At 37.5% G+C, this 24,862-nt stretch overlaps 2 protein-coding genes across 11 annotated transcripts; one reads left to right on the top strand and one right to left on the bottom strand.

Annotated features, from left to right (window-relative positions):
- Positions 1–13,338: 13,338 nt before the first annotated feature.
- LOC103998726 (uncharacterized) lies at positions 13,339–18,728 on the top strand. Of its 7 annotated transcripts, XR_010481764.1 has the most exons (8): positions 13,339–13,511; positions 13,593–13,687; positions 13,782–14,033; positions 14,124–14,280; positions 17,250–17,340; positions 17,441–17,595; positions 17,704–17,765; positions 18,591–18,728. XR_010481764.1 is itself a non-coding variant. In XM_009420283.3 (5 exons), exons 1-4 carry the CDS (start codon positions 13,397–13,399, stop codon positions 14,277–14,279), a joined length of 618 nt encoding a protein of 205 aa, XP_009418558.2. In that variant the 5' UTR covers positions 13,339–13,396; the 3' UTR covers position 14,280; positions 17,250–17,826. The 7 variants fall into 7 exon arrangements, 1 of the variants encoding a protein (XP_009418558.2); XR_010481765.1 differs by lacking the exon at positions 18,591–18,728 and having other exon boundaries at positions 17,441–17,549; positions 17,704–17,865; XR_001978945.2 differs by lacking the exon at positions 18,591–18,728 and having other exon boundaries at positions 17,704–17,865.
- LOC135580876 (probable protein phosphatase 2C 60) lies at positions 18,520–23,693 on the bottom strand. Of its 4 annotated transcripts, none has more exons than XM_065093601.1 (5): positions 23,201–23,693; positions 22,557–22,966; positions 21,683–22,050; positions 19,330–19,566; positions 18,520–19,138 (listed from the first exon to the last, which is right to left on the bottom strand). In XM_065093601.1, the coding sequence occupies exons 2-5, from the start codon at positions 22,873–22,875 to the stop codon at positions 18,869–18,871; spliced, it is 1,194 nt and encodes a 397-aa protein (XP_064949673.1). In that variant the 5' UTR covers positions 22,876–22,966; positions 23,201–23,693; the 3' UTR covers positions 18,520–18,868. The 4 variants fall into 4 exon arrangements, with proteins under 4 accessions (XP_064949673.1, XP_064949674.1, XP_064949675.1 ...); XM_065093602.1 differs by having other exon boundaries at positions 23,360–23,693; XM_065093603.1 differs by having other exon boundaries at positions 23,463–23,693.
- Between the last annotated feature and the right edge of the window lie 1,169 nt (positions 23,694–24,862).

Genomic DNA, 24,862 nt, shown 5'->3' with positions numbered 1-24,862 from the left:
CGCTCAATCGTGCTAATTAGGTCGAGCTTGTTGAATCTCGAATTTTGATGATAAAATCAATTGATAGTGTTTATGATCTGATCTGCATTTTGAGTAATGCAGAAAGCTTCGATCAGGAAAGATAATTAAAGTAGGAAAATCATGTTGGACCAGAGTGGAACATGTTAGAAGATTGGACATCGAACCAGAGGATCGATTGACATATCGACAAAAGGCCTCGGGCTATGGGTTCGGGCATCGGGCCAAGAAGAGTGGAAATTATGCTAAGAAAATCAGAGTTATTGAGGTCAATTGACCGATTGGGAAATAGGCTGCAAAAGAAAATGATGCACCGAAGAATCGGATGAGGCGTCGATGAACTAATGACATATCGGACAATATTTGATTTAGCTTTGTAATAATTGTCTATATTGAAGTAGGTTTTAGGCGTAATTAGGTTGGAATTGGGCCAACTCAATTAGAGGACAATTGGGCCCAAGTTTGGACCGTGTTAGGCTAAGTGAAAAGGCCTAAACAATGACCCAACAGGTGGAATCTCAGTGGCATAGTCTCCGAGATTGTGTCAGGTGGTGGTTCCACCCAAACTCAATTTCTGAGACTGTCAGGCAATGGTACTGCTCAGACATAGTCTCCCAGGCAGTGGTACCACCCAGTGTCAGTGCTACAAGCGGTGGTACCACCCAGCATAGGCGATGGTACCAAAGGACCCAGAAAACCCGGGATGAGACCTTTTTTAGCTCTAATTTTGAAGTCATTTGGGGTCTATAAATACCCCAACTATTCCTGCATGGAGTAGTAAGAATTGAGCATAAAATTGAATTGAAAAAGGGGGAAAAATACTTGAAAAAAAATTAGGAAACTCTCTTAGGATTTAGGATCACTTCTTCCTAGTATTTAGAAGTTTGTCTAAAGGGAGAAGTGAGGTCTAAGAAAGAGAGGCTTGTAAGGGTTGTCTCATAAACTTACAAAAAGGAGAAAGAGTGTAAAAGAGTAATCGATCTTCACCCATTGAAAGAAGATCATTAGTGGATGTCGGTGGCCTCGATGGAAGAGGAATCGGGAGTGAATGTAGGTCATAACGATCAAATCACTATAAAACTCGGTTTGCATTTACTTCTTGCAATTTATCTTTACTACAAACTGTCTTACTTGCTTTACTTTCTCATTATACTCTTATGAATGCTTTTAAGTTAAATATATTTTCGATATGAACTTTTATCGAACGAAATATTTTCAAACTGATGTCGTTTTTAACCGCTACACTAATTCACCCCACCCTCTCAGTGCCAACTCGATCCTAACAATTGGTATCAGAGTTACGTTTTTCTCGTTTGGTTTAACATCCAAGAGAAATGACTCTTTTCGACTTTCAAGAGGGTCACTCTATCATTCGTCCTCTGTTAGGACTCTAGCTAGAAGAGTCCTAATTGAGAGGGACATTCATGTAAAACTGTTAGGACTTTAGCTAGGAGAGTCCTAATTGAGAGGGACATTCTGTTAGGACTCTAGCTAGGAGAGTCCTAATTGAGAGGGACATTCTATTAGGACTCTAGTTAGGAGAGTCCTAATTGAGAGGGACATTCATGTAGGAGGTTTTTTCTTAGAGAAGAATTAGGAGTTGTAAGGGAATATGAGTCTTGAGTAGGAGTCATATTAGGAGTTGGTTAGAAGTAAGAGTCTTAAGTAGGAGTCCTATTAGGAGTTAGGGTTTAGAAGCCCTATAAATAGCCATGTATTCCTCCTCTTTTCATAAGCAATAGATGAATCTTTTCTGCAGCCTTTGAGCAGCAACTTGGAGGGAGGAACCCCTATAGAGTTCCAAGGAGGCCGATCCCCTAAAGAGATCAACCCCAAGTTTAGAATCTGCAAGGGTTCTAACACCTGGTATCAGAGCAGCGTTCTTGGCATCTCGCTGCCCTTCCATAGCTATCCATCAACCCTCCACAACCGTCCAAAGCAATTCCCACAATTGCTTAAAAGATCATCGCCGAATTCCGCTATCATCTCCACCACCACGGATCATCCTTTGATCTCCCTGTGAATTGCAACAGGTTCTGGTTTTCTACCTTACTGCTGCTGTAATTTAGTTATCTTTATTTGAAAATCCTAAAAAAAATTATTCCTATATTGCTGCATAAAATTTTCGTCATAAAGTTTTCATCTCTACGACGAAAGATACATTGCAGAATTCCAACCGTATAGCACTGTCTGTTTGATCTTGCTACTATATTTTTTCTATCTAAATTTCTATGAAATTTTTATGACATCTTTGACACTTCCTAACAGCAGATTTCCCTTTGGTTTTTTCAAAAAATTCTCAATATAAACCATTGATCTTTTACGTCTAATCTGCTATACTTGAAAATCTGTACTGTAAAATTTCAGCCGCATAGCACTGTTTGTTTGATCTTGATACTATATTGTTTCTATCCAAATCTCTACAAAATTTTTATGATAGCTTTGACACTTCCTAACAGTGGATTTCCCTTTGGTTTCATCAAAAAATTCTCAATATAAACCACTGATCTTTTACGTCCAATCTGCTATACTTAAAAATCTGTGCTGCAGAAAATTTCAGCGGCATATTGTTGCCTTAACCCATCTATTTGCAATCTTTTTTGAATAAAATTTCTTATACACTTCATAGATCATCTTGGCTTCCATCTAAGATTGATATATTAAGGAATTCATCTCTAAAAATAATTTTGTGTTGCTGTAAATTTTTATCGTAACCCACTGAAATTTTTCGACGATAATTCTGCTATCGTAACTTGCACCAATTTTCTTGCTGTTATACTGCTGAAATTCTCTTGATTCAATTAGAAATCCTTGCTGTTATATAATCTATGATTTTGCTATTAATTCCCTCCTCAATTCTCTTAAGTTTTTGGTAGAAATTACATTGAGAAACCATTGTTTCTTCGACGACAATTCTACTCTTACAAGACAGCACATACTTGCTGCAACTTCCACTAATTTCTATCAAACCTTTGCTGCCATCTACCATAGATCCAAAACTTTTATCCACAGCCCTAAAACTCTACTAAACCACACCCTCAAACTGCACCCAAAACTGCCACAAAACAAGCCTAAATCGTAGCCTACATCCACCGATCCACCAACCCTTTCGACCATCACTTCTCTCAACCTGTACATGCCTTTAACCTAACAACAAAAGAGAGATCTTAACATCATAGATTTGGAGGCATATACTATGGCATCTAAGGTGGCAATCAATGCTGAATTCGAAGCCTTGGAGGCGCGAATGGAGGATAAGATTCGGACGCTCTTTACCGAACTCAGATTGGGCCGACCACTAAGCCCGAAGAAATCATATCAAGGAGAGAGCTTTGCCCAATCACACCAAGCCCAAAGATATGACTTCCAAGAGAGGGGAAGCTCTATGACCAACCCCAACTATCCATGCATGAGAGTGGACTTCCCTAGATGGGAAGAAGGAGACCCAATTGGTTGGATCTCGCGCGCGGAGCGATATTTTCGGTACCATAAAATCGCGGATGCATCTATGGTGAAAATTGCAGCTATATATCTTGAAGGGGATGCTATACAGTGGTTTGACTGGTTTGAACATACTTATGGAGTCCTTTCATGGCGACAATTCAAAGAAGGACTGCTGATCCACTTCAAACCAACCGACTACGAGAATATTGACGGACAACTAGCAAAGATCCGACAAACCTCTACCATTCAGGAGTACCAAACCAGGTTTGAAAGGTTATCTAATCAAACTCATGATTGGTCTCAAAAATAGCTATTGAGAACCTTCATTGAGGGCTTGAAGCCGGAGATCCGAGGAGAAGTTAAAGCGCGACAACCGTATACGCTTATGGCAGCCATCTCTTTCGCACGACATCAAGAGGAGCAATTGAACCATGAAGCTCGGAGGACTAGGGTCGCTCCTCAACCAGTAATATTGAAGCCCTTAGCCCCCCCTACTGTCGACCAAGTCCCTACACCAAAGAGGTTAACAAGAGAAGAGTTTCGCGAGCGATATGCGAAGGGGTTATGTTGGCATTGTGACGAGCCGTGGAGCCGTGAGCATCGCTGTAGTAAAGGGGGACTTCTTATGATTGAACCGATAGAAGAAGAGGTCATTAAACATCCAAAAGAGAGCCTTGAACATGAAGAAGAAGATGCAGAAGAAGAGCCACAACCGACCAAAGTTACGGTACATACACTAGTTGGCTACTCAATCCCACAAACGATAAAAGTTGGAGGCCTTCTCAAACAACAACCGATCACTATTCTCATCGACATGGGCAGCACTAATAACTTCCTAAACAGTAAGGTTGCTGTCTATATGAACTTACCTATTGAGAATTGCAGCAGGTTTGTCGTTAAGGTCGCCAACGCACGGATTTTGATGTGTGATCATAGGTGCCCGCAGGTGAAACTGTTGTTGCAGGACCAAGAGATAATTGCAGATTTCTTCCTCCTCCCTCTTGATGATCATGAGGCCATACTCAGAATTAAATGGTTGATGACATTAGGTGATATTTCTTGGAATTTTATGCAACTAATTATAAAATTTTACAGTAAGGAGAAACAGGTGATACTGCACGGGAAACGTGAGGGCGACGTAACGACGATTTGCACACAACAAATGGAGAAGATTTTGCATAAAGCATGCAGCGGCTTTTTGGTACAACTTGAGCAACAAACTAAGGGAGAGCCAACAAAATTTGAAGATCCAAATCTACTTCCTTTGCTTGCTAAATTTTCAGATATATTTGACGAACCGCGCAACCTACCTCTTACCCATCGGCATGATCATTGTATAATGATTCTTCCAGGCAAATCTCCAGCAAATGCTCAGCCATATCAATATCCACATCTCCAGAAGGATGAAATAGAAAGGATTGTAAAAGAGATGCTCAAAACAGGAGTTATTCGGCCATGTGGCAGCCCCTACTCTTCACCTGTGCTCCTCATACGAAAGAAGGATGGAATATGGCGATTATGTGTTGATTACCGAGCTCTCAATGGCATAACCATCAAGGATAAATACCCTATTCCAGTAGTAGATGAGTTGCTAAGGGAGCACAAATCTTCACAAAGCTGGACCTTCGATCCGGGTATCATCAAATATGAGTATGCGAAGAAGACAAACCGAAAACCACCTTTTGAACACACAACAACCACTATGAATTTTTGCTTTCTTCATAAGAAGGTGGAATATCTTGGGCATATCATATCAGAGGAAGGTGTGGCAGTAGACCATTTCAAAATTGGAGCAATGCAAAACTGGCTGACCCCGTGGAACATAAAATTGCTACATGGCTTTCTGGGTTTAACAGGCTACTACTGCAAGTTCATGAAAAACTATGGAGAGATCAGTGCACCACTTACTTTCTTACTAAAAAATGATGTCTTCCAATGGTCGGACAAAGCCTCCGTTGCCTTCGACAAACTTAAGGCAGCCATGACGACGACGCCGGCGCTAACACTACCAGATTTCAACCAACCCTTCATTATTGAGGCCGACGTATCTGGAGTCAGAATTGGAGTCATTCTCATGCAAGATGGTCGACCACTCGTATACACTAGCAAGGCATTATCTCCTTCCCATCAAAATAAGTCAACATATGATAAGGAGATGCTCGCCATTGTGCGCGCAACAACAAGGTGGAGACCCTACTTGATTGGTCGACGATTTCAAATTAAAACCGACCATAAAAGCCTCAAGTACTTTTTGGAGCGAAAGATATCATCCCCTGAGCAGCAAAACTGGGTAACAAAACTTCTTGGATTTGATTATGAAATAACTTACAAAAAGGGGAAAGAGAATGTTCTTGCAGATGCGCTTTCGCAGCTACCCAAGCAAGCTGAAGTTTTGGCCATTTCACTTCCGACAAGCGACTTCCTTGAGGATATTAAGATGGAATAGCAGGAAGATTCAGAGACTAGTAAGATTATAAAAAAATTGGAGGAAGCACCAAGCTCCGTAGCTCATTACAATTGGGACTCAAAAGAATTACACTATAAGAGTACTAAATTGAAAAGGAGTATGGCATATCACTCACAAACCGACGGCCAAACAGAAGTTGTAAATAGGTGCTTGGAGATAGCCCAAAGCCACCCACCAAATATGACTACCCAAGGAGGACTTCAGACTCAGCCAAGTGCCATTATTGATCGACGGATTATGACTCGACGACGACGATCCACTACTGAATTGCTAATACAGTGGGCAAACCTACTAACAGAAGATGCCACTTTGGAGAACTATGATGACTTGAAGATCAAATTCCCAAAATTCATGAATCGTCAGCCTCGAGGACAAGGCTGATTTGAAGAGGGCGGGTTTGTTAGGACTCTAGCTAGGAGAGTCCTAATTGAGAGGGACATTCATGTAAAACTGTTAGGACTTTAGCTAGGAGAGTCCTAATTGAGAGGGACATTCTGTTAGGACTCTAGCTACGAGAGTCCTAATTGAGAGGGACATTCTGTTAGGACTCTAGTTAGGAGAGTCCTAATTGAGAGGGACATTCATGTAGGAGGTTTTTTCTTAGAGAAGAATTAGGAGTTGTAAGGGAATATGAGTCTTGAGTAGGAGTCATATTAGGAGTTGGTTAGAAGTAAGAGTCTTAAGTAGGAGTCCTATTAGGAGTTAGGGTTTAGAAGCCCTATAAATAGCCATGTATTCCTTTTCTTTTCATAAGCAATAGATGAATCTTTTCTGCAGCCTTTGAGCAGCAACTTGGAGGGAGGAACCCCTATAGAGTTCCAAGGAGGCCGATCCCCTAAAGAGATCAACCCCAAGTTTAGAATCTGCAAGGGTTCTAACATCCTCCTATATTCAATGAGACGAACTACATATATTGGAAAACTCGAATGAGAGTTTTCTTGCTTTCTTTATATTTTAATTTATAGAATATTATTGAAAACATATTTTAAAAGTCTTCTCTTCGAATGAACAATTAGAATGATTTGGAAAAGAAGACTTTCTCTTTGAATGTCAAAGCTATGAATGCTTTATTTTGTGTCTTGGATAAAAATAAATTCACTCGAGTTTCTATTTACGAAATGACTTATGAGATTTGGCATACTTTTGAAATCACACATAAAACACTAGTAGAGTTAGAGATTCTAAAGTTAATCTTTTGATGTATGATTTCGAATTATTTCATTTGAAGCCAAGCAAAACTATTGTTGATATGTATACCCGTTTTACGGATGTCGTTAATAGTTTAAAAGCTATTGACAAATATTTTTTAAAATTTTAAACTTGTTAATAAAGTTTTACGATCTCTTTCTAAAAATTATAATTTGAAAGTAACGGCAATACAAAAATAAAAAAACTTGAACCATTTTTTGATTAAAGAATTTATTGGGTCTTTGATGACCTATGAAATGATGTGCAAGACACAAGATAAATTTAATAAACATGAGAACAACCTTCTAAAGAACAGGAAGGACTTGACACTTACAACAGTGATGATGACATAGAACTCATCATAAGTAAATTTATAAAATTTATAAAACATGAAACTAAGAATAAAAATAAACTTAAAAAGAAAAAAGTTGTCAAAGAACAATAAAGTACTCAAGATAACTTGGGACGAAATGAGTACATCTGAAGATGAGGAGTAAACCGATAAAGATGAAATGGTGAACTTCGCTTTGATGACTCATGACAATGAGGTAAATAACTCAAATGAAACTCCTTTACATTACTATGAAATTACTTGATGCTTTTCATGAGTTATTTTTAAATTAGTTTATAAAAAAATTAGAAAAAATATAATATCATGCTTCTCTTTCTTATGTTTAAAAAAAATTAAAAAATTGAGCATGATAATTGCATGTTAACTCCTAACACTAAGTATGAAAAGACTTATAAGATTTGACATACTCTTGAAATCACACACAAGACACTAGTAGAGTTATAGATTCTAAAGTTAATCTTTAGATGCATGATTTCGAATTATTTCATTTGAAGCTAAGTGAAACTATTGTTGATATGTACACCTGTTTTACAGATGTCGTTAATAGTTTAAAAGCTTTTGACAAATATTTTTTAAAATTTTGAACTTGTTAATAAAGTTTTACGATCTCTTTCTAAAAATTATAATTCGAAAGTAACGACAATACAAAAATAAAAAAACTTGAACCATTTTCCGATTAAAGAATTTATTGGGTCTTTGATGACCTATGAAATGATGTGTAAGACACATGATGAATTTGATAAATATGAGAACAACCTTCCAAAGAACAAGAAGGACTTGGCACTTACAACAGTGATGATGACATAGAACTCGTCATAAGTAAATTTATAAAATTTATAAAACATAAAACTAAGAATAAAAATAAACTTAAAAAGAAAAAGTTGTCAAAGAATAAGAAAGTACTTAAGATGACTTCGGACGAAATGAGTGCATCTGAAGATGAGGAGCAAACCGATGAAGACGAAGTGGTGAACTTCGCTTTGATGACTCATGACAATAAGGTAAATAACTCAAATGAAACTCCTTTACATTACTATGAAATTAATTGATGCTTTTCATAAGTTATTTTTAAATTAGTTTGTAAAAAAAATTATAAAAATATAATATCATGGTTCTCTTTCTAGTGTTTTAAAAAAAATAAAAAATTAAGCATGATAATTGCATGTCAACTCCTAACACTAAGTATGAAAAGTTAGATTCATTTAAAACAAAAATGCATTACTACAACAAGCAAAATGATTTTGATTGAAAATAATTTATGTTTAATGAAATCATGTTTGATGATGTAAGACGTAATGAAAATATTCAGAGTTTTGATACCATGCTTAATGATTTTATACTATGCATGAGAATTTGAAATAATAATAATTTTTTATTATACTATTAATCTTTGCCGTGATGAATTTTACTTTTAAACGATGATACATGTTTTTATTTGACATAAAAGATAAAGATATACTTGCATGAAATAAAAATGGAATATATTTTTCTTGAAAACTTCTCAATCCTTATATTATCGAGTTGAAAAGAGATTGATGAATCTATTTGTATGAATCTCTTGGACTATAAATTTTTTTTGGATGATTTGATGATTTGAATCTAAATGAGATTTTTCTAATCGAATCATGAACTTTCTTTTGATCTTCTATTTTATGTGAATCAAGATTTCTTTTTTATTCTTCTATATTTCTTCTTACCATTTACTAAAGAGGAGATTTTCTATATGAATTATAAGATTTCTTATGAAATATTTTTCTCCTATGTTTCTTTTTGTAATTTACTAAAGAAAATATCTTTTTTGAAATTCATGAATTGAAATTTCTTTTGAAGATCTTTTACTATTTGATCTCCTAAGATTTTTTTTAAATTATTTAAGTGAAGATTTGTCAAAATGAATCATATCTTTTGGTATTCACATGATCTCATCTTTTATGATATGATTTTTCTTTGTATAATTCATTGTATTCATGAAGTATATCTCATCATCAAAATTTTCTTGATATTTTCTATGTGATGACTTGAATATTTACACCTTTATGCTATTCCCCTCTTTTTGCCTATGACAAAAGGGGAGAAAGAATTAATAGTGTGCACATCTCAAGAAAAGCATATTACTAAGAAAGACAAAACTTGCAAGCTTAAACGTTAAGAGAGAAAGTGTTGCTAGCTTAGATAAATTAGTATAAAACTTACTTAACATGCTTTCAAATACTTGCATTGTTGAATGATTTTTCTTTTTGCCTATGACAAAGGGGGAGAAAATAATTGATAAATGTTTGGTACCAACAATCATGAAGTGATAAATGCTTAAAAATGTTGATTTAATGTTTCCAACAACGTACTTTCAAACACTTACATTGTTGAATGATTTTTCTTTTTACCTATGACAAAAGGGGAGAAAATAAATGATAATGTTTGGTATCAACAATTATGAAGTGATAAATGCTTAAAAATATTGATTTAATGTTTGGTACCATGAATGCTTTAGTATCATGCATGGGAGAAATGATGAATGTTTGGTATCATGAACAAAATGTTGATTTAATGCATGAAGTGATAAATGCTTAAAAGTTTTAATGTCTTAGCATCATGAATGTTATGTCCAAAATGATGTATTATGAATGCTTGAGTATATATGCCCATAGTGATGATTGATTTATATTTGGTATCATGCATGAAGTAAAGATGAAATGTAAGGTTTTAAAATTATACATGTTTTAATTTGAAACTATAATAATGCATAAACATATTGAATTAAGAATGATACTTTATCTTTGTCATGATTTAGAAATTAATATTATATTCTTTCCTTCTATTTGACAATGACAAAAGGATAATAAAATTTGTTAGCTTGCATGTTCTAAAATGATGTAGAACTTACTAAATTTACTAGCTTACAAATTGTAAAGAAAAAAAAAACTTTCTAGGAAGCAAAATTGCTAGCTTGCACTTCTCAAAAGAGAGAAGAAAGAACTTGCTATCTTGAATATCACCAAGAATTGCTAGCTTACAATCTCAAGAGAAGCAAAAAGTATTATCTTGCCTATCTTAAGAAACAAAAGTGCAAACTTGAAAAATTTATAATCTTGCACATCTTTAAAATTAATGATGATTTGGTGATTATGCATGTTGTAAAGTGATAAAAAATTTACTATCTAGTATATTGTAAAACTTACATATCTCAAAAACTTGAAAGTTGTACTTCTCCTTTTTGTTGATGACAAAGGGGAGAAGGTATAATGATAATCATGCATGGAATAATATATTGAAATTTTGATTATGCATGATTTTATGACATGTTACTTGGATTTTTGAATTCAAGATTTCTATCAATATAACATATTGATAGGGGGAGTTTAGTTTAAACTCCATCATCAATTGTCATCATAAAAAAGGGGGAGATTGTTGAATCTCTAATTTTGATGATGAAACCAATTGATAGTGTTTATAATCTGATATATATTTTGAGTAACGTAGGAAACTTCGATTAGGAAAGATAATTAAAGTAGGAAGAATCATGTTGGGTCAGAGTGGAACATGTCAGAAGATTGGACGTCGAGTCGAAGGATTGGTTGACGTATCAATAGAAGGCATCGGGCCATGGGTTTAGGCATCGGACTAAGAAGAGTAAAAATTGTGCCAAGGAAATCGAAGTTGCGAAGGTCAATTGACTGAAGGAGTAATAGGTTGTAAGAAAGAACAATGCGCTAAAGAATCAGATGCGGCATCGATGAACCAATGACATGCCAGACAACATTTGATTTAGCTTTGTAATAATTGTCTAGATCAAAATAAGTTTTAGGCATAATTGGGTTGGAATTGAGCCAACTCAATTAGGGGTTAATTGGGCCCAAGTTTGGGTTGTGTTGGGCCAAGTGAAAGACCCAAGCAGTGACCCAACAGGTGGAATCGTTAGTGGCACAAACTCCGAGACCGTGTCAAGTGATGGTACTATCCAAACTCAGTCTCCGAGACTTTCAAGCGGTGGTACCGCTAGTTTGGGCGGTGGTACCGCCAATTTGGGCGATGGTACTACCTAGACACAATCTCTCAAGCGGTGGTACCACCCAGTGTCAGTGCTGCAATCGATGGTACCGCCCAACACAGGCGATGGTACTACCAGGACTCGGGATACTCGGGATAAGACATTTTTTTGCTCTAATTTTGAAGTCATTTGAGGTCTATAAATACCCCAGCTATTCTTGCATGGAGTAGCAAGAATTAAGCACGAAATTGAGTTGAAAAAGGGGGAAAAATACTTGAGAAAAAAATTAGGAAACTCTCTTAGGATTTAGGATCACTTCTTCCTAGTATCCTAGTATTTAGAAGTTTGTCTAAAGAGAGAAGTGAGGTCTAAAAAAGAGAGGCTTGTAAGGGTTGTCTCCTAAACTCGTGAAAAGGAGAAAGAGTGTAAAAGGGTAGTTGATCTTCGCCCATTAAAGGAAGATCGTTAGTGGATGCTGGTGGCATCGAAGGAAGAGGCATCGGGAGTGAATATAGGTTACGACGATTGAACCATTATAAAATTCGATTTACATTTATTTTTTATCATTTACCTTTACTATAAACTGCCTTACTTGCTTTACTTTCTCATTACACTTACGAATACTTTCAAGTTAAACATATTTCCAATACTAGCTTTTATCGAATGAAATATTTTCAAACCGACGTCATTTTTATTTGCTGCACTAATTCACCTCTCCTCTTAGTGCCGACTCGATCCTAATAGAGCTGGGTGTCATGCCACATCTCTTCACGCAAGTGGTGAAGGACAAGCATGGGGGGGGGTGGTGGAGGATGCGATGATGGTGATTGCTCAAGTGGTAGGATACGATGAGAGCATGGAGGTGTTTCGAAGGGTGGACGATGTCAGCGTTCTGATAGATCTAGTGGTTGGGGGGAGCGGGAGGGCGAGGAAAAACGCTACAGTTGTACTACTGAACCTAGTAAAGAATAATGGAGACAAGACAGTGGGGGACATCAAGGAGGTGGATCGGGCGGAGACGATTGTGAAGGCTCTAGTTGACGATGATAGTAGGGTGAGCGCGAGGGGGGAGAGCAAGGTAGAGGCACTACTTATGATTTTGGAGAGTAGGCGAGGGAGCTAACCGTCGGGTCTAAATGATATCGAGATCAACTCTAATGACTCTATGCTGCGAATATCGCTCTATAATAAAGCCGCATAGTGCTTCGTCATCGCTCTACATTCATCATTATTAAAACCGTCCGTCATTACTAATTGAAATATTAAAATTATTTTTTTATCTTTTATTTTCATATTTAAACCGATGATGCTTGGGTAAATAGATTTATATGTTTCACTTTTCTAATTAATTAATTATATTGAGACCAAAATATTAAAAATAATTAATTATATGAGATAATATATAATTAATATTAATTAAAATAGAGATAATATATAATTAGCCTAAAATAAAATTATATATAAATGAGATAATATATAATTATATGAAAACATCCTAAAGAAACGGGAAGCGAACCCGCAATCCAGATTGAGAAGCGAACTCGGTCATGTCATGCACTGTATCAAACTAAACAGAACATCCCAAGTGTTAAAAACCCCAACGTTACCATCCGACGTGGTGCATCTTTTAACCTCACAGTAGCCCGACCTCTATCGGGGTAAGACGTAGAAGGAAACTGAAGGTTACCCTCATCCAAGAAAAAGATCGGTTTTAGCTTGACGTATAACGATCTACCCGTTTTCCGTTCGTGGCGAACATCCAGTGGCGTGAGAGATGGGACCGATGTCAATTGCCCTAGCTGTGGGCCATGTCCGCGAGGCGTGTCTGGATCGTGACTTGCGTGGCTATTTGTCGTATCCTCCTTTCTCGGACCGCCATTTTGACCACTAAGCGGTCGACCCGGCGGCGTTTGGCCTCGTCACTCGCTCCTGTCTCCTGTCGATGGAGTCCGTCGCGGCATCGCCTGCGATCGCCTCGTCGCCGTCTTCCTTCTCCTTCTTCTCTCGCAAGAGAAGCGCCCGTAGACGCCAATCGCTCCTCCCGATCGCCTCCAAGAGTCGTTTCTATTTTCGTCGTTATTATCCGTCGTATTTGATTCGATTTGTGACCTAAAGTTCTCTTTTCTTCTGATCTTTAGATTGGGGAGATGATGCTGATCTCAATTCGGACTCCGAGAGCACGAGTCTCGTTCCTTTCCTCGGCAATCGCGCTCCCATTTCCCCGCTTCCCAAGGTAAATTACCCGATTCCTCTCTTTATTGGTCTTATATAGGGATCGGAAAAGATGGTTAATCTATTTTTATGGACGCTTCGTGATTCGTCCTTAGGATAAGGCTATGGGCTTGGTTTTAAGCGCGGCAGCTGGAAGAGGGTGGACGACGGGATCGGGAATGGAAGGCCCTCCGATCCCCGCCGACTCCGATTCCGCTGATCAGACGGTTCTCACGTTCCCCTGGTCCCTCTACACCCGATCTCCGCGACGTCGAATGCGCGTGGCCTTTACCTGCAACATCTGTGGCCAGCGGACCACTCGTGCCATCAATCCTCATGCGTATACGGACGGCACCGTGTTTGTTCAGGTGCTTCATATGATTGGAACTCAAAAGCACTACTTTTTATTTTTCTGTTTTTATTGATTTTACTCTAAAAGTGGTCCTGGGTTGCATCAGTGTTGCGGCTGCAATGTGTTCCATAAATTGGTGGACAATCTGAATCTGTTCCACGAGATGAAATGTTACGTGAACCCTAGTTTCCGCTACAAAGGAGACATGCCGTTCAATCACATTGATGCAGATGATGATCAGGACATCTTTCCCTTCTTATGAGGTAAAAGAGTTGGACGGTATAGAAGTGATCTGTAAATATTCATGTGTCTCTTTGGCACGACAAATAATAAGTGAATTGATGTGTGTACCGATATCTAGAGATTGACTTGCTTGTAGATGTAATACCTGCACTGTATTTTGTAGTACCTGATGGCACTTAGTTTTTGTTAATAGATATTGGTTGAACCCTTACAGATCTTGTGATATTATGTAAATGTACATCTGATATCAAGAAGGAAAAAAAAGTAGGAAGAGTTCATCAAACTTCACTAGGGCTTTTGAGGAGCTCTAGGTTGTGTAGGTGATACTTTGTGCATCACAATTGCTCATTTAGTTAAATTTTATTTTCTGGTTATGCAAGCAATATTGTTGTGGGATGATTCTTTGCTTATGTTGTTGTGCATGTAAGTCTTCAGTTCATAATTCCTGTGATCTTTGTTTTCTTCTGGAGTTACTATGTCTTTTCAGGTAGGATGTAGTTCTCTGCTACCTCTTGTTTTGCATGTCATGTTTTTGTTATTTACCATTATTAAATTTTAAGAGCTACAAAATGTGATAGGGTTGTTAGCTAAGTGTGAGCAATAAAAAAAGAATCAGTTTGGGTTATTATAGCTCCTTCTTGATTTACTATTATTAAATTTTAAGAGCTGCAAAAAGTGATAGAGTTGTTAGCTAAATGTGAGTAATAAAAAAAAAATCAGTTTGGATTATTGTAGCTCCGTCTTGACTCTGCCCATATCTGGACTACATAAAGAGTAGGTAGGGGTAATCTAACATCCAATATGTGTTGTATTCTTCATTTTAGATTCCTTCCCTTTTTTTTCTTTTCCCTCATCTTCCCTTGGTTTTATTATGTTCAGGTGTTCAATTTTGTATATGACCACTAAGTCATATGCTTTGCAAATAATTTCTGCTGTGTTGAAATATTTCTCTCAGTTTTCAATATTTTTTAAATCCTAATTGTGTTGCTTATACATAATAAGTGAACTCGACATTGGTTGGTTCAAAAGAAAAAGTTTTCCAGTATTGTTGTGGTTGCAACTTGCAACCCACCATAGCACTAGTTAGGATGTTCTATTTGGAAAAGGAAAGTATGGTATTTCTAATGCCAGAATGCTGTGCTCGAACATTCCAGTCCCTGTCAACTGCTGCTAATGTTTGGACACCGATAGATATATGCATTGCTCTACTTCAGATTCTACATTGGGTTTATTATCAGTTTGCACTCTTTCTGTAAGTTGAGTTCTGTTTGTTATTTAAGTGTGGCTTTGGGATATTTTTAAGATATTAGTGCTCATATGAGTTCGAGTTGGCTGAAGTATGAAATTAAACAAGTAATTGGTGAAGTGGGGATCAGATCCATGTAGCTTTGGTTGCAATCCTATATTTCTTCAAGTGATTGGTTATGGAGAGATGATGCTAGTTCTATCCAGATGAGTTCTATTAGCTACTCATTTTTTTAGCATAGAACCACATGTCTTAGCTTGGAGGAACATGATTGTTGCACATGGTATCCACGTGTTGTATTGCTGTTATAGGTAGAAAAGATGTCTGTTTGCAAGACACCAGGATTTGTCATATAGTCTTAGACAAACATGAGTCTCATAGAAACCTGATTTTTATTATTAATTACTTGCAAATTTTTCTCTGCAATCTTTCCTTCCGGGCATCTATTTGCAAGAAGGGCAGTGTTTCTTCGTGTTTTATTTCATTCTTTATTCATAAAAAGAAACTATTTCTCTATTTGGATGGCTTAATTGCCTGTATAATCAATCTGCTTTGTGCCTTCTATTCTGGATGGTCATGTGCCTTTTCCATTTTCCATATACATCATATTTTTCTTAATGATTGCAATGTCTCTATCTGCTATAATTGCCCAACATACAATCAAAATTATCCTTGGTTGATCTTGACCATTTAACATGTGGCACTATCTTTCTGGGTTCTTGTTATTTTTCTTTTTGTCGAATTTAATGGCGATGAATCTCTCTATTAGTATTATTTTGTATTGCGGAAACTCTTCTTGAAGTGGTTAGCTATTCCGTCTGTTTTTATTCTCAATGTAAGTCATTCAACATCAACAATTAAAGCATTTACCTCCTCCAAAAAAGTATGCCAAGGAATTGCTGATGAGTCCTGATCTATGTTTAGTCATCCAGTTAGTTTTTTGCCTGGAGATCTGGCTTTTGGTTATCCTTCAATGTAAGGTACCATCATACTATCCAAGAAGCTGTTACTTGCTACATCCTTTTTCCTTCTTTACTTTAGTTCTTTGCTTATATTCTTAGGTGGTTTCCACTAGTTTGTAGCATTTTATTTCCACTTGAAATTATTACAGGATGCTCTATTTTTCCCTTGAGTTTTCAATTATCCTCAGTATGCGCTGCTCGTTTTGAATTTTTAACATTTGCACATCAGTTATTAGATGAGACCACGAGAACAAAGGTGATAATTCATATTACAAGGCTTACCAAATCATGTTGGAAGTATTAATCAGTTAGTTTTTATTTTATCCAGATCATGGTGTTGGAGTCAAGACTAGTGCTTGGATGGCAGAGGATAGGATGTCGTGGTATCCATGGCTTAACAAATATGGGATCAATTTCCAGTGCTTTATTTGATATAAAAATAGAAAAAGGAAATTAAGGGTTTGTCATATTGTTGCTCATAATAGTTCTTTTCTTGTTGTTCTAGCTATCAGGATATTTACATGGATGGTACTGATTCCATAGATATTCTTAGACAGGTGTCTAGTATTAATTTAGAACTTGCTGGGGTGGGTTGAAAGTCTGAATGCTATACTCAAGAAAATATCTGCATCCTTTGCAAACTACTAGGCCGAATAAAATTCCACAGATCTTGGTGTTTAATATGTTTCCTTCAGCATTTGATTTTTGTATGACAATATCAGTCAGAAGTTTCTGTTTGCAAACTAACTTGATTATTCATATTATATATGTCTCTTTGTAGCTCATGGATGTTACCACTGTGAAATCTGTGGCCATGACATGTTTACAAGGGAAGATGTGAAGAGGCCTTATTACTCTGGATCATTTCCCAGGTGACTCGTCTGCCTTTTCTGGAATAGCTTCATTTCTACTTGGTCTGATCCATCCACTGTCATTAACAGAAATGCTCTCGTTTGCCCAATCTTACTACAGAGATGACATTACAATAGATGCAAGAAGCCTTGCAAGTAGATCTCAATATCCCCATTGACTTTAGAGGAGTGACTAAGGAGTTTTTATCTTTATTTCTTCTAAGATGGAGGTGAACTTCTGAGTTAGAAATGATACTTCAAAACATGCTACATCGTGTAAGAAGTTGGACCAACATGGAACCTCTTTGTAGTCGTGGTTCAATTGTTCAATCATTCCATGGTCCACATGATGAATGAGCTTACTGACCTTGATTTGATGTGTAGGTGTGTTATGAACTTGAGGACAAGATGGAAGAAGCTGGTGGAAACATTATAGACTATCGAAGGTTGTAATTTCTTCCTTTAACGTTAGTAGTATAACTCTGTGGTTGTTCTTCAGATCGACAATTCTATTTTGCATGATGCAAACTCTTTGGTTTCCGTGTACGTTTTCCTACTTGATCTTAATACCATGAGAAACCTCTCTCAAACTTAGGAGTCTATTTGGTTGATTCTTGCCATTAGTCCATCGGATGTTACTGCTGTTGTTTTCTTTCTCCCTCCCTCTTGTTTTAGCCTTTCTGTGGCGTGTTGCTGGCAATTGTTCTGTTACTAGTTGCAGAGGTTACATAGGGCCAAAGCTTACCAACAATATTGAGTGAGATCTTTCCAGACTTACTGAAGGAGGTAAAGGAGAGCTAGTGAGGTTACGTGGGTCCAAAGCTTACCAACAATATTGAGTGAGATCTTTCAAGGCTTATTGAAGTAGATAAAAGGCGAGCTAGTAGTGATGGCGTTGCAGGACATTTGTCGGATCCTACGTAATAGAATATAACTTACTGAGCTTGAATCAATAACTCTCAATGCTAAAGTTCAAGCTAATTATAATAGTCTTACCAAATCCTTTATAAGTCAATTCAACCTTTTGCCCCGCTTACCATGTGACTAAATTGAGGATCACTGTGCTAGTAGGAAAATGACTACATTAAATTGCGTGAGACACAGGATTCATGGAGAAACTACCTGAACTGAAAAAAGGTTCTCAATAGTAATTTTTGCTTAGTTTGTGCTGCAGATTTCGAGTAATCCTCATTTGTCATCTATAAAAATAGTTATTGATAGTCCAATCTTTTGTTCTTCATCCCAGTGAATTTTTCTCGGATGTTTACCAGGAACACAACCAAGGTAAATGAGCATTTGATAGGACGATGAGATATCGACAACGTTTTGGCCTCAGTTTTTACTTGGTACATACGGCCAGTTTCTCCCGGTATTTCCCAACCCGGAGTCATCATTCTCTTGAAGATACTACAAAAAGGAACCATTTGAACCAGGAGACGTTTTGAGATAAGACTGGCGCTGCTCTTCTCTCGGTCGCTACGATGACATTGGAGGTGTTGTTGAAGATGAGGCAACAACCTCAGCAGCAACAAGAAGTAGGGTGGCTCCATCAGGTGGCACAGGGCCCTGTGGGTGTTGTACAAGGGGCAAGAGAGTGGGCAGGCAAGTTGATCCCACCCCCTCTCATCGACAGAGTGGGGCCCTTGAGTGAGCTGGCCCCGCTTACAAGGTCAGCATTGAGGAAGACTACGATGACCGTTATGTCGTCATGGAAGTGGCGGCGAACCCCACGATCGATCTTGTTGAGATCGGAGTATCTCATCTCCCGCTTCTTTGCTGCTTCTCGGAGTGCAGCTTTGATCAACCGACGAGCAATCCCCTGCAGAAGAGCAGCAAATTGTGGTCTGATGAGCCACACATCAAAGACAAGCAGGTTTGCAAGACTGCAGCTTGTGGCAAATGATATTAAAAAAGAAGCAACGCAGTATATCATACTAATGCAGAATGAGATGACTAGATAAAAATGTCTTTATAAGGAAATTGGAAATTACTATGAGATCAAACACGTACACTGTGAGGATTGTTATGAACAATATCCACAGCTTCTTGGTTGCTAAGATGCTCCCAGAGCCCATCAGATGCAAATATAAGAAACAGATCCTGTGGTTGCATTGGTTGCACAGAAATCGATGGTTCCGCACTGAGTATAGGCTTTTTGAAAGGCTCACGAAGACGAAACTTTGCATACAGTGGCTCCCGGTTAAATTCTGCCTTCTTTAGGTATACATCGCCAATCGACCTAGTGATCTGTAGCAGATATCTGTACTCACTGAATAAAAGCCAACATAGAGAAAAAAGAAAAGCTAAATCTAGATATCAAACAGTGTATTGCACATGAACCTGTAAGATGTGGCATGAAATCAGTGGAAAACAGGAGATGGCTGGAAATTTTACTTAATATAGCTGATATAAGCAGTGGGGTGTGTTTGATTAAGTGAAGTTTTGGTAGAAAAACTGTCTAAAGTAATGCCAAAAAAAGAGTAACATCACAGTTCATCACTAAGGCTACTAGAAACCCAGATCCTGCAAGCTAGAGCACTTTCAGATTCATCATTTAGCATATTGCAAATCCAAAAGCAATAGAAAATCTCACATATCTTGTTAAAAGGCCATACATTATCATTAGTATTCTTATTTATGATGACTACAGTACATATGAAAGAGATAGTACCAATTAATGACACTACCTGCATTTGTATGTTACCATTGTAGACTACGAAGGTTTGATGGAAGAATATGTCAGGTACTTTCAAAGAACCAAACAAGAACAAGCAAGGTTCAGATTGAATACTTGACAAGGACAAGCTGAAAAGTTCCTTTTCCCATAAATAAACCAAGTCTGGTGCATAATGAACTCAAAAAATAAGTATTGTTAGTATCAGGAAAATCATTATATGTAGATCATTAGAGGGGGAAAAAAAGAAAAACAATGTTGTTTGGCTAGGTCAATGTCCTCAGGCCTACCCCTGCAAATCGAAATATCATTTCCATGACTGGAATCATTGCTACCTAGGTCATAAGAAACAAAAAAGAAACTTATCATCACACAAAAGATTTGTCCTCAAAGACATGAGCAACAAGTCCACCAAACTAATTGAGAGAAAGAACAAAAAGTAAAAAAGAAATTGACAGAAAATCCAGGATAAGAACATCAAAGAATGAAGTAGCTAGTTAGTTGCGGTTAAACCAACCTAACCAAAAAGGGCCCGAGTCCTGAGTAGGTCATGTGGACCGAATAGTTAAAATATCAAAAACCATGTGATGGCATATGCATCTAACACAAACAAGTCAACAAAGTGTTATTTACAGAATTAAAAAAGAAAAAATTTGTATAGGGCATTGAGGTACTCAAAAAGTCTTATTTTACCATACAAAAAAGATGTAAAAAAATAAAAATATGAAAAATTTATCCCATCTGCCAGTTCCCATTTGAGAGCCACATCCTCAATTAAGACTGGACTACCAAGTCATTTCCTATTTCCTCTATGCTGGCTAAATCGTGATTTACATCTTTTGATTTCTCACTTAATAAAAAATTAAACCCTCTTGAATTAGCAATGTATCAACTTGGATGCTCTTTATTTGACTGAGATAAAATCATCAAGAAGGAGAAAAGCTACTATCTAAATGAAGTATATGCAGATGCTCTTTATTTGTCCCCAAGTACATTTGACTTCATAACAATCAGATCCACTGAAAAAAGGTTTTCAGAGAAAAAGCTTTCTTGTAGTTGTTGCAATTCATGACTGGTGTAACATTGCCGAATATGCAAGTTTTTAACTCAAATGGTGCCTGAAATCTTCAGTCCAAATATTGTCGAATAGATTAAGGTGAAATAAAAAGCAAACCTACAATGTAAATGCATCTTTAGTACAGAATGTAAAATGTTCATTTCAGAGCAGTGTCACTACTAAAAAATCCTGCACTTGTACAATTAAATAATGATACAACCAATGGTTCGACCACTGCTTCCTCTGCTACTGCCAAACCTACCACTCTATGTCATCCACTTAATTATACATTTACAAAAGGCCATCTCAATTTAAATGCAAGTGAACAATCAGATTAGCAAAACTTTAGTTGGTTATGAAAGCAGAACCAGTACACCCACTGGTATAATATAGTGACTGGACAGGAGATTGACTGAAAATGATGGAAGAAGTATAAAGAAGAATGAATAAAATGCATGGTACTTTGCTGTTTGCAAGCTAGAAGCACCAATAGAACATAAGAAAGGTGACCTTTTATATACTTACAAGAATATATGGAAAATATGGAGAAGCATAAATTGCCAAGTATTATGAAACTTGGTTTATCATTCTTTTGTAAATGAACCAATAGATAAGTTTTAAGCTTTAAGCACCTGGATTAGACCCTTCACCCTCCAAACATTATGCTTCAAAACAACAACTTGTTTATCTTCTGGGTGCATTGACTGCAACTCTTGTCTCACAGATTCAATTCCAGCATTGTGTTCTGCTGATAACTGGACAGCCAAAACTTTGCCAGTTGCTTTAACAAGTTTCCCAAGAACAACACGGGAGTCCCCGAGATTAGCTGTATATATCAAACCACCACTGATTACTCCAACAAGACAGCATGAGCCTACAGCTGCAATCTGAGGCTTTATAGGCCATTGCTTGGTAACCAGAGAGAGAAAACCTTCTTCAGTAGCTTGGTATGCCTTCCGTATTACTTCAGCTGACATGGACTGCTGTTCAGCTGCAAATCCTGCAAAAAGAACAATTTAATCTTATATATTCTTTCAGTGAGCAGAAATGCTTTGGTTTGAGATGTGATGTGTGTTATGTTTTATATCAAGTGAAAGAAGAAAAATATAAGTTTGGTGTTTACATAACTTTTTCTCACGGTCAACTAATAAATTAATATCCTAGACTTCAGCGATATAACAGATATATCTAATGGTGACCAAGGCACTGTATGGAGAACATACAAGCTTCACAAAGTTGCATAGGACAAACTAATGTTATATCACACAGGTTCTCATGTCCACTAATGTTATACTGCTGAAATTTTTTTCCGAAACTACGAGCGCCATCCAAGTCAAATTGTATTGAGCTAGTTAGCTCAAAAATATCAAGATAATTGATTTATCAAATGAACAAAATAGATTTCTATCTTCGAGAACTTGTCGTACAAACCATTAAGTTTGTAAACAACATAAGTTAATGGAAGTTGCAAGTCCTAAGCATGGTCATTCCAAATTAAACACTTACGCTTAAGATGCTGAAAAAGATGATTATTGATATAACAGGAGGTTTCAGGGCCTCCATGACCATCATATACACCGACAAAGGTACCATAAGGCTCTGAATCAAGCAAGCTCAGTGGTCCAGATTCGATCTGGCTCTGGTCCTCAAGCAAGCTGTTTGCTTGGATGACAGCCATGGAGAACTCCCCGTTTATGTGCTGGCCACTATCCTTGTACCATAGAAGACCATCCTGCCGGCCTACAACATCGGAGCCTGTGTGGACATGTCCACCCACCGCCGGTTGCCAGCAGGCCTTCAGTATGTTCATCAAGGCCGCTAACATCCCTCATCTCATCCAGGCTCGCCTCCGAGTTCGTGACATCTATCCTAAATCAATTTGTATCCAACAAGCAAAAGAAGCAATTTTTCCTCCCCTGAATCACAAGAATTCACATAAATCACGTCATTTACTAGAAAAAGAGTCACAAAACAGCAGCAACTACAGTAATCATGGAAGACTCCAACAAAAGTCGAACTTTCTCATCTAGAATAAGCTTAGAAACTTAATTGCCAACAAGGTGCAAACAAATCACGCTTTGACTTCTTCAATCATTTCAATTAAGATGGGCGATAAGTAGGTGAGACGAACCCAAAGGCAGAAACTAAACTCGGAAAAGATCTGCCACTTATTGGACAAATTCAGCTCTCAACCGCCCGGCCGAAGAAAAAGGTCGCAGAATCACAATCCAACACCCTTTCAAGCACGAAATCGAAGAAAAGAAACCAGCTAACGACCACGCGATCTCCGCACCAATCTTAAAACGCACGTCTTTTCATCAGGCGTCCGCACCGGAGCGGGAGGGATCCCAGAAGAGAGCGCCACACAGAATCACGCCAAACCCGACGCATTACATAACGAAAAGAAGAGACCTTCAGATCACTCCAGCCTTGGGCGTTCGGTTGTCCGGCGACCTCAGATCTGGAGAACGAGATGATGAAGTCGACTCTTCTTATTGGGTTCGGCTTCCAAGCAGCGGATTTAGAGGAAAAGAAGGCTTCTTTTCTGTCTCTCCAAGATCGTTAGCGGACAAAACCCATTAAGAACCAACAACAGAGACCCCAACGGGAGCGAGGCGAGGGGCAGCGATTGGGCTCCACCATCTTCACCACCGCCACGCCGGCTAGAGAGAGAGGTAGGAACTTAGGTAATTGGCGAAGAGGAGCCCAAGAAGAAGGTCGAGAATTTGGCACAAATACCCCTGAACTATAGCTTAAATTCATAGAGGTACGGATAGGAAATTACACTCGCACCCCTATAAAATGAAAATTTGTAATACCCTCCGCGTCGGCTGGCCATTAATCTAATATACGAAAGGAGAAAAGCCAAGTGACATGCGAGGCTAATATCAGCTCTCGGATCATTAATTACAACCTTAGTCAATAGGATAATTCACTCATTAATTTATTTAAATCTCAATTGGTTATCCAATATATATATATATTTATTATATCTTTATAAATCAATTTCTAGATAAAGATTAAATTTAAATATTTAACAAATTGATTGATTATTTATGCGAGAATTAATAGGTATATTGGTTTTTTCTAGAGGGGAATAATCCTTTCGATCTTCTTTGGTAAATTCAGTCTAAAGGGAGGAATTGTGTCCTGTATTTACTTAGTAAAATTTTTAGTTAGAAAGAAAATAAAAAAAAAAGTGATATGGGAGAATGGCCCACCACATGATCCTATCTATCAATCATGTCAATCTCTTATCAGAAAGGAGTAGAGTAGTGGTGCAGGGTAGGTACATGCTCCCACACCAAATGGATGACTTTGGCTCCCCTCTCTCTCTCTCTCTCTCTCTCTCAGGTCAAATTTGTATGAAACATATGATTAAAAATAATAATTATTATTATATAGCAAATATGTACATCTAGAATAATTCAATTACAAATATTTTAATAGGATTATCACAATTACCACAAACTTAAGCTATCAAGAAAAAAAAAATCCAAATACATATACTCAAACTCTTTTGAAAACAAGTGCATGATGTAAGGTAAAAAAAAAAAAAAAAAGAACAAGCATTGCACAAATACCTATTTAAGCTTAAGATAATTGTTCAGAGGACCAATCTATTCTTAAGATCGAACACTCTGATCTTTGTAGCAATTGATGGACATTGACCAAAAACGTTTGGAATGCTGGTGTCAGGAGCAAGAAACCAGCTCTGAAGCACTTGAATAAGAACCTCCTCCAGCGTTTCCTACTGAGAGTGGCAGCGATGCGGCCAATCCCGGTGGTCCTGACAGTGATGAGCAAGCAGC

The sequence above is a fragment of the Musa acuminata genome, chromosome BXJ2-1 (genome assembly GCF_036884655.1).
Source record: "Musa acuminata AAA Group cultivar baxijiao chromosome BXJ2-1, Cavendish_Baxijiao_AAA, whole genome shotgun sequence".
In the NCBI taxonomy this organism is placed as follows: Eukaryota; Viridiplantae; Streptophyta; class Magnoliopsida; order Zingiberales; family Musaceae; genus Musa; species Musa acuminata.
Note: the sequence above shows the minus strand (reverse complement) of the source record. Positions and strands in the feature narration are given on the sequence as shown.